The following is a 10,181-nucleotide window of genomic DNA, read 5'->3' as shown; positions in this document are numbered from 1 at the left end:
CAATGTTGGCATCCCTTATTGGAAGGTTCATTCTCCAAATGGCTACAATGGCCAGGACTGGGCCAGGCCAAAGCCAGTAGCCAGGCGCTTCATCTGGGTCTCTCACATGGTGGCAGGGGCCCAAGGACCTGGGCTGCCTTCTGCTGCTTTCCCAAGCACATTAGCAGGGAGCTGAGTTGGAAGTGGAGCAACCAGATCTTAAGCTGGTACTCCTATGGGATGATGATGGCATGGGTGGTGGCTTTACTTGCTATACCACAGAGCCAGCCCCTAAATTTAATTTTTTAAAATTAGCTCTTTCGGCATTTAGTAGGTAAATTTATTGGCATTTAGTAAGTAAATTTAGTAGGTAAATTTATGGATTATGATATTCTAAATTTTGCTATTGATAAAATTTTGTTAGTTTCTTAACTCTGGAAACAACAGTACTACAATTTAATGCATAATTTTTAGATTTTAAATTTATTGGTAATCATTAAAATGAGAGTAAATGTATAGTTGTGATCATGAGGTTTTGTAATTGGCTTTAAAAAGTATGTAAAAAAACTGTTTTTTAAAGGAAGATTTTTAAAAAATATTTACTTATTTGAAAATAAGAGTTACACACCAAGAAGGAGGCAGAGAGAGAGAGAGAGAGAGGTCTTCCATCCGATGGTTCGTTCACTCCCCAATTGGCCACAATGGCCAGAACTGCGTCCATCTGAAGCCAGGAGCCAGGAGCTTCTTCCGGGTCTCCCACATGGGTGCAGGGCCCCAAGGACTTGGGCCATCTTCCATTGCCTTCCAAAGCCATAGGAGAGAGCTGGATTGGAAGTGGAGCAGCCAGAACTCAAGCTGATGCCCACATGGGATGGCGGCACTGCAGGCAGTGGCCCTATCTGCTATGCCATAGTGCAAGCTCCTAAAAAGAATGAAGTGTTTTTTTTTAAATGATTTATTTATTTATTTGAAAGGCAGAGTTAAGGGAGAGAGAGAGAGAGAGAAACAGAGTGAGAGAGAGAGATTTTCCATCCACTGCTTTACTTCTCAAATGGCCTCAAGGACCAGGGCTAGGCCAGGCTGAAGCCAGGAGCCAGGAGCCAGGAGCCAGGAGCTTCTTCTGGGTCTTCCATGTGAGTAGCAGGGGCCCAGGTATTTGGGGCATCTAATATTATTTTCCCAGGGCATTAGCAGGGAGCTGGATTGAAAGTGGAGCAGCCAGGAGACAAACGGGTGCCCACATGGGATGCCAGTGTCACAGGCAACCGCTTTACCTGCTATGCCACAATGCTTACCCCATGTTAAAATATTTTAACTGCTTCTCAAAATAAAACACATTGTATTTTAGTGTTTACTTTCATAAAGGTAAGATATTTGAAAAAAACATACAAGCCACCCAGTGGTCAAATATTATTGTACTTTCCCTTTACTTATTGCTGATCTAAGCGTGGTTCCCTTTAAAGAAATCCTGGACTGAGTCAATGTTTTAAAAAAGCGAGATTGGACCACATGATAGATTTGGGTTCAGTGTGCATAGCATTTCATCTTGGCACCCTTATTTGCTCCAAGAGGATAGCGGCATAGTTTGTCTGTGATGAGTTGGTTTCGGACAAGATACATATGAAACCCAGCAGTGCTAAAGCAACTTACGGTGTCCCTGAAGTCACATCCCTTCCAATTCCTTTACAGAAATTATTCTTCTGACTCTCAAAATGAATCATGGTTATCTAAAGAAAACTGTGTAACCCTTCTGTAAGTATCTGGAGAAGCTGAGAGGAGCCCTGATGTTACCCTGTACCAGGTATCAGAACTAGGTCAATGACTTGAATTTATGCAGTTAACATGGAGAATGGAATGGAAATTTGGAGATAGCATTCATGAGTAAACCCTTATATTGTTTACATGAATTATATATTTTAAAGAAAATGGCGTTTGACTCATCACCGAAAATGGTACCTAATAAATTGTTGCTTTAGAAATCTTTGCATCTGACTAAAAACTGTTGACTGTACCTCCTTTGAAAATGAGATTAAAAGGCAGATTTAGTTTGGTGAAAGTTTTGATAGCAGTGTATACAAGGAGTCTTTAAAAAGTTCATGGAAAATGCATATTGTGAAAAGAACTACATTTAGATCTCAATTTTTTTGCACCAAAATATACTTATCTTTTATCACTTAACACCTAGAAGCACTCTGCATGTAGATTGAGTATACCTCCTGAGTCTGGGAACAGTCTTCTATCAGAAGCTGTTCAACATTATGGTATAAGCTTTTCCTTGTCCATTCACCAGGTACGTGCCCTAGGAATGAGAGTAGGTTTCTACCGTAAACATGCAAGAAAGAAAAAGGCCATTTTAGACTGTCTATGGTAACCATGGTTACAAGCATTTCATGTAAAAGTGAGGAAAGTCTTCTTCCACTTTTAATACTCCTTTTGACTTTCTCTCAAAATGTTTGTTTTAGTATGAAACAGGGTAATATGATTCTCACTTTATTTCTTATTTTTATTTTTCCTAAGCTCTAATAAAGTTACTAAGAGGCAAGAAAATATAAAAATTGAACATATTAAATATCAAATACAACATTGTAAAAGAAACATTTAAATAAATAATCCCAGAAGAAGTTTGAGTTACCCCTAGATATGAACATATGGATAATTGTTTTACCCATTCAAATCTTCCATGGTTATTTAAAACTATCAGAAATAAAAAGGAAGTGAGAGAAGGCAAAGATTAAGATGTTTATATTTCCAGCATATATTCCTTTGCTAATATCATTGAAATGGAAACTTCTGAAACAGCAGAAACCTAAGCTCACTGTAAAATCAGCTTCAGATACACTTGCTGATGGCATCACGAAGTGGCATGGATATTGTCTCAAGTGACATGCAATACATATTTCATATTGGAGACATTTTATGATAGACAAGAGAACCTGGAGGCTGCTGTTGTGACGTAACGGATAAAGTTGCAGCCTGCAGTGCTGGCATCCCATGTGGGTGCCAGACGATGTCCTGGCTGCTTCACTTCTGATCCAGCTCTCTGCTAATGGCTTCGGAAAAAGCAGTAGAAGATGGCCGAAGTACCTGGGCCCCTGTCATTCATATGGGAGACCTGGATGAAACTCCTGGCTCCTGGTTTTGTCCTGGCCCAGCCCTGGCTATTGTGGCCATCTGGGGAGTGAACCAAAGAATGGAAGATCTCTTTCTGTCTCTCCTTCTCTCTGATTTTCAAATAAAAAAATAAATTTTTTAAACAAACAGATTTCCTGAAAGTGTGGCACCCACAGATCATTAAATCTTTATATTGAGTACTTGAAGGTCAAATGCTTGAACAATAAGTTTATTCTCTATAACTAATTTCTGTACATACAAGTAGAGTGCATCTAAGGGTAAAGTGAGGAGTTAAGGAGCTACAAGGAATGTGGTACCAACCCCTTCCTTTAGTAGTAAGCAGATCAAGGCTCCAGCAGACTTCATAGGCTGAATTTGGATTGGATTTGTCTTTTGTTTTGACTCAATCCTTCTCATCCTAAAGCTGCCTGAGGTGCAGTTGCCCATAAATTTTGGCTTCTGTGGAAAGTTCGGTTCCGGTGCTATCCAGCCTTCAGTCCATCAAGCATAAGTAGTGCAGTAGAAGGTTTCTTCTTATCTGTCCCATTCACCACATACCCTCTCGGCTTTCCTAGGACCATCTGAAACAAGCTCAGTGGTAAACTCACTTAAGACAGACAGATCAAATAGAACAGGAGGATCTATTTTGGTTGTGACAAGGACAAATGTTGCCTTACGTAAATGAGAGGAGTTCGCTGCGTTGAGGAGAATGGTTCTTGGAGAAGGAAGGGGTAGACTCTTTATACTCAACTTCCAGGCAAATAACTCCACAAAGAAGACCAAGTGACAGTTTTATCCTAAAGCAAGTGAATGCATAGCCCTTCTTATCCTCTATACTTCAGTGGCTTGGAAATTTATTGAGATAAATTCTTGGAGTGGACTTATGCATTTTCTAGCATTGCTATACCATGATGAAATGATTCCATAGATAAAGAATATGTATTTCCTTTGGAGGGGATAGTCTTCCAAATCTTTATCTTGTAAGACTAACTTTGAGTCAAAGCAATAGGATCATCTGAAAGCCCAAAGTCAGAATCTACAATTTGAGATATAAAGCATTTGAACATGTTGAATACCAACCATTGCCACTGTTTTTGTGTGTGGAAAGGCAAGTAGTGAGACCAAGCAAGTTTCATGTAAATATTAAGGTGAATAAAACAATGTGACTGTTACTATCCAAAAATTGCAGAAGTGTGTCTGCAACATGAGTTTAATATAAGCATGTAGTCTTCCCTACTTGAGGTCACATTTTTCTCTGGATCTAAAAGAAAAATGGTTCTGATTATTCTGTTAGAGAAAGAACAATATAGGATGACTGCAGGAGCAGCTCAGAACTGGCTTAGTAAATTTTGGCAGGGACCCATGATTGAAACAAAGCCAAAAGTAGGCAAGCAGATTGGCCATTGGAATGTAATCATAGGGAACCAAATTGACTATTTTATAGAACTGGGATTACTTTCCTATACTTTTCTCCAATTTAGATATAGAATTCTGGGTAGAGCTAGTGTTTGATGAAAGAACAAGGAGTCAGAAGTCAGCAAACAATTTATAGATTAAAGTTCAGAGTTTTCTCCTACTCCCACCTGGGAGGTCACTATGAAAAATCACCCCACAAATCAACTTTTGCACATGCTTCTGTGACAATCTCCTGGAGCAGATTAAAATACCAAGAGTCCAGAGTTGTTACAAAGTGAAGGAAGCTAGGTATGTGGCATTCCTAAGGAGAATTTATGTTCTTATCAATAGGATGAATGCTCAATTTGCAGCCATTAATAAATTTGAACCAGGCAGTCAGAGTCATGTTTTTTTTTTGTTTTTTGTTTTTTTTTTGGACAGGCAGAGTTAGACAGTGAGAGAAAGAGATAGAAAGGTCTTTTTTCTGTTGCTTCACCCTCCAAGTGGCCGTAGGCGCGTTGCACTGATCCAAAGCCAGGAGCCAGGCGCTTCCTCCTGGTCTCCCATGCAGGTGCAGGGCCCAAGCACTTGTGCCATCCTTCACTGCCTTCCTGGGCCACAGTACAGAGCTGGACTGGAAGAGGAGCAACCGGAACTAGTACCTGGTGCCCCAACCGGGACTAGAACCTAGGGTGCCGGCGCCACAGGCGGAGGATTAGCCTAGTGAGCCACAGTGCCGGCCAGAATCATGTGTTCTTAAAAAATATTTTAGAGTTGGTAAAATTATCTAGAGAACATAGAGATGTGATAAGGCTTTTCTAGAGCATTATCATCAAAGTGAATATGGGTAGATTATGGTCCTTAACCAACAGTGTCCTTCAAATAATCATTTCATTCTAAGTTTCAGAAAAGGAAAATAGCAAAGAAAAGGGCCATTTAAGAAGAAAATAATTGAAAATTAACAAAGTTTTTTCTTAGGTTCAAATTTATATCCCGTTCTAAACTTTGTTGATTTTCAGTTCAAATACAAAAAAGTGAAGAATAATGTTCAGAGTATAACTCACAATCATCTTACAAAGTGTTCCATTAGATGTAAAGACACATAGTCTAACAATCTTGAACTTCCTTTTTTTAAAAAAAAAAAAATTATTTATTTGAAAGGCAGAGTTACACAGAGAGAAGAGGCAGAGAGAGAGAGAGGTCTTCTATCCGTTGGTTCACTCCCCAGATGGCCGCAACAGCTGGAGCTACACTGATCCAAAGCCAGGAGCCAGGAGCTTCTTACAGGTCTCGCACGTGGGTGCAGGGACCCAAGGACTTGGGCCATCTTCTACTGCTTTCCCAGGCCATAGCAGAGAGCTGGACAGGAAGTGGAGCAGCAGGGTCTCGAATTGGTGGCCATATGGGCTGCCAGCGCTTCAGGCCGAGGCGTTAACCCACTTCGCCACAGCGCCGGCCCCACAATCTTGAACTTTCTAAGGACTCTCAGAAGCTCAAAGCCAGGACTCAGCTGCGTCTTTGGTATTTCTCCCTCTCACAAGTTTCTTGATCTGAGTAGGCTGAGTTGTCTGATCTCCTGGTATGTATCTAATGATATGTACCTGTGGTCTATCCTTTGGGGATGGCATGTTTGTCTACTGCTCTATTTGTCTCATTGTGAGTTGGTGAATCTCGTAAGAGAATTCATGCCATCCTTTTCACTAATCCTGACTGACTTTTATGGTACCTAGTAAATGGTAATTACATAGGTCTTTTTTTTTTTCCAGGCAGAGTGGACAGTGAGAGAGAGAGAGAGAGAGAGACAGAGAGAAAGGTCTTCCTTTGCTGTTGGTTCACCCTCCAATGACCACTGCGGCCAGTGCACTGCGGCCGGTGCACCGCGCTGATCCGAAGGCAGGAGCCAGGTGCTTCTCCTGGTCTTCCCATGGGGTGCAGGGCCCAAGCACTTCGGCCATCCTCCACTGCACTCCCTGGCCACAGCAGAGAGCTGGCCTGGAAGAGGGGCAACCGGGACAGAATGTGGTGCCCTGACCGGGAGTAGAACCTGGTGTGCTGGCGCCGCTAGGCGGAGGATTAGCCTATTGAGCCGTGGCGCCGGCCTAGATAGGTCTTTTGAAACATGAAGATTCTTTAGATCATAATGTTTTCCAGTTACTCCTGAGTTAATAAAAAAATTTATAAAAACTCATGTCATCTATTCAGAACAGTACACAACTTAAAACTTTGAATTATTCCTGAAATTTTCCATTTAATATTTTTGGACTGCAGCAGATAAGTGAACATTCAAAGAACAAACATGTGGATAAGCAGGGACAACCGTATTGGCATCTGGGCTGAGTTTTATTTCCAGTCAATGAATTTTGAGACTTGAAGAAAAGAGCACAAATCTTAATCAGCATAACTTATTCTCAGTGGATCAGTGCATTTTCTGTTGAGTTTCAAAGAACAGACATGTACAGATAATGTTCAGAATTCATGAAAACACTTTGGACACATTTTATTTAGCAGTCTCTGCCATTTAACAATTAAGTGTTTTATTCCCTTCCATAAATGTTCTCTCATCTTCTTACCTTTTCCCATTGTAGACAGACATTATACTGACTTAAAGTTAAAACACCTCTCAGGTGTCATGGTGGGGAGAGGACCAGTCACTCTTCCCAGGCCCCTGGGAGTTGATGTGAGGATCATTCTGCAGACATAAGAACAGTGGAGCTGTTCCTGAGGTAGAGTTTCAGTGGCAGAACTCAGCAGGGCATGAAATGAAAAATGACCATGAAAACATTTAAGCGGTGATATTAACTGGTAAATTGTATTTTCAGGGTTGATGAGAAACCCTTAGAAAAGGGACCAAACATCGTAATTCTCTCAAAGAACTGTAAGTTGAACAGAAATAAAACTTTCCAAAAGTGTGGCAAAAATGTCCCAAGAGTTTCCTGCTTTGGCGAGATGAAGCAAGTCTGTAAACCAAGCTGAGGTTCAGTCCAAGGGTCATTCCAGTTAGTATTTCTGATCACAGATGGAGAATGTCAAGTCTAGAATGGATGGAGTTTCTCACAGCCGATTTCTATGACATTTGTATGTGTTTACAAATGATCAAAATTATGAACAATTACTGCTGTTCTCTAGGGCCCCAGCACTGGTGCCTCCGTGGTGGTAATGGTCCCTGTTGACTGCATTCCGTTCAGTTGGGCATAGTTATCTGGTCTAGAGCTGAGGCTTCGTTGTGGCTTTGAAAAAGTTCACTGGAATTCAGGTGTGTAAAGCATGTCAACTGTGACAATACGTATCATATCATCCTTCTCAAAATCCTCTATTCTCATTTGAAAATCACTGCACCAGTTGATGCAGTGAAGTTAGAACTTTGTTACCATGATGATATTATTACTTGGCTCCACTGGGGATGCATCATCTGGATTCTGAGTTGTACTAGGGTTCTGCGTTTCCTTATTTTGACATTTGGCTGAGTAGATAATGTACAAACTTCTCATTAGGAAAACTCCAGCAATGACGGCAAAATAACTCCCATACACTAAAAACTGGAGAAAAACAAATAATAATTAGCCACATATAATATCTGAGTATCTAACTATTTCATTGATAATATGTAATGATGCTGTTGATTTGCTTGAACTAGGAGATAATAGACCAAGGGTCTTAATATGGGTCATTTTGATTGAACGGCACTTTCTTCTCCTATCTTACAAGAGTCAAATAAGAAAATACAAGCAAAGCAGTAACTTGGATTTGGAGCAGGCTGCTTGTGTTCAAATCCTAGTTTCTATCATCAATAGTGAAAAAACATGAAATGCTACTCATCTGTCTTTTAGAAAGCTGCTACAATGCTTTATGCAATGTCTCCAGGAGTGAATTTGAACTGAGGTTGCTTCATACTTGTTTTATCCAGATAAATTTTGCCCAGGTGCAATTAATTCTGGAAATGCTCTTGATATGTAACACTAATAACTAAGGAATTACACATTTCAAGGTTTGTGTTATGTATTTCAAATTATGTATTTCAAAATTCCCTACCCAAGGAATTAACAATAATATAATAAGCTGGTTGTGAGGCCAAAAAAATCTTTTAGGTTACTTCCTAGATATATTGCAACTCACCTGAATGCTGATTGGCAGGTTGAGCCCTCTCTGGTCTACCACAATCACAGTCATAATGGTCTGAATCACCAAGGCTATGAAGGTGTTGATTCCGAACACCAGGGCATAGCGTTCCACACTGAGATTAACTGCAATCTGAAATCTATTGTGAAACATCAAATGAGCATTTTAATGCTAACAAACATGGGATTGTTATCTTTAGTATAGGCAAAGAAAGCTGTAAAAAATACCACTACAGTTTGAATTAATGGTAACATGGCAAAATTCCTCCAATCTAATTGAGTGCTTTGCAGAAATTAATGTTTTAAATTTTTGCAACTTAACAATATTGGATGGTAGCTGATCTTAGAGACCATTTTGCAGTAAGTTTTTATGAAAATTCACCCACTGACCAACCTGGGGAATTTTTTGCACTTATTATTTAATTGTCAGTTGCCTGCACTGAGGGTTTCATAGCTTGGTCAGTGAATTATACTTTGAAAGATCTAAACTTCCATGACTGGATGCATTATTGAATGAATCTGTAATTTTGAATAACTTCATATATTTTTAAATATTACAAAACACTTATGGAAGATCATCAAATATACATTACTTTGAGGTCTACCTTGGAATGCAGGTGAAAAGGTTCTGGGTTCTGAGGGCTTTTTTGTTTTTCTGTTATTGCTTTTCTTTTTATTTGAAAGGCAGAGTACCAGCCAGGGCTGGTCCAGGACAAAGCTAGGAGCATTCAACTCAATCCAAGTCTCCCATATGAGTGGCAGGAATCTTAGCACTTGACTTGTCTTCTGCTGCTTTCTTAGGACGCTCCTTGGAAAGGGAAGCTGGACTCAATCCTGGGCACCCTGACATGGGAGTAGGAATCCCTAGGGGTGGCTTAAATATGCACTACAATGCTTGTCCCATGAATATTTTTTAAATGGAAAGAAAAAATGTGATTATACCTTAACGAACTCCTTACATTAAAAAAAGAAATTGGAGCTATGAGACTGATCAGTTAAAAAATAAAATTGCCAACTAGTTTCATCTCTTTTCTTGTCATATGATCTTTCCTCTGATGTTCAGATTTGTGTTTTGTCAATTATTTATCAAATATTTCTCAAAAATTAAGACCACAGCTTAAGCTTCTTATCCTCATTTTTTTTATGCAACTTGAAAATCAAATGTTTCCTTTCTTTTGAATACAATCAGCTTTAGCTGCCTTTTTTTAATGGAACCAAATGATTTTTTACTCATTTTCTAAAAAAAGTCTGAAAAAAACCAGGTACAAAATTACAGGAAACTCTATATTCCCAGGGAATTTTTAAAGAAAATAATTGACCTTTTATTGTGGCAATTTGCTGAAAATTATCATTGCTTTGGTCTTAGAAACCTGCAGAAGTGCCAGGTTGTGGTGTGGTGAGCTAAGCTGTCACCTTCAACACTGGCATCTTGTATCAGAGTGCCTGTGTGAATACTGGCTGCTCTGCTTTCCGATCCAGCTCCCTGCTAATGTACCTGGGAAAACAGTAGGGGATGGACCAAGTACTTGAGCCCCTGTCATCCAAATGCAAGACCCAGATGGAGCTCCAGGTTCTTGGCTT

The 10,181-nt window shown here is 39.8% G+C and overlaps 1 protein-coding gene across 6 annotated transcripts in view; it reads right to left on the bottom strand.

Annotated features, from left to right (window-relative positions):
* Positions 1-6,713: 6,713 nt before the first annotated feature.
* The window catches only part of SLC19A3 (solute carrier family 19 member 3), a 28,004-nt gene continuing 24,536 nt past the window's right edge, over positions 6,714-10,181 (bottom strand). For all 6 annotated transcript variants that reach the window (XM_008259270.4, XM_051849100.2, XM_051849098.2 and 3 more), the window contains 2 exons: positions 8,599-8,740; positions 6,714-8,021 (listed from right to left, as the gene is read on the bottom strand). In XM_008259270.4, the coding sequence (XP_008257492.3) occupies positions 7,839-8,021; positions 8,599-8,740 (325 nt within the window). In that variant the 3' untranslated portion in view covers positions 6,714-7,838. The remainder of the gene's footprint in view (positions 8,022-8,598; positions 8,741-10,181) is intronic.

Source organism: Oryctolagus cuniculus, chromosome 3 (genome assembly GCF_964237555.1).
Source record: "Oryctolagus cuniculus chromosome 3, mOryCun1.1, whole genome shotgun sequence".
NCBI classification, from domain to species: Eukaryota; Metazoa; Chordata; class Mammalia; order Lagomorpha; family Leporidae; genus Oryctolagus; species Oryctolagus cuniculus.
The sequence above is the reverse complement of the archived record's forward strand: the minus strand, read 5'-3'. Positions and strand labels throughout refer to the sequence as shown.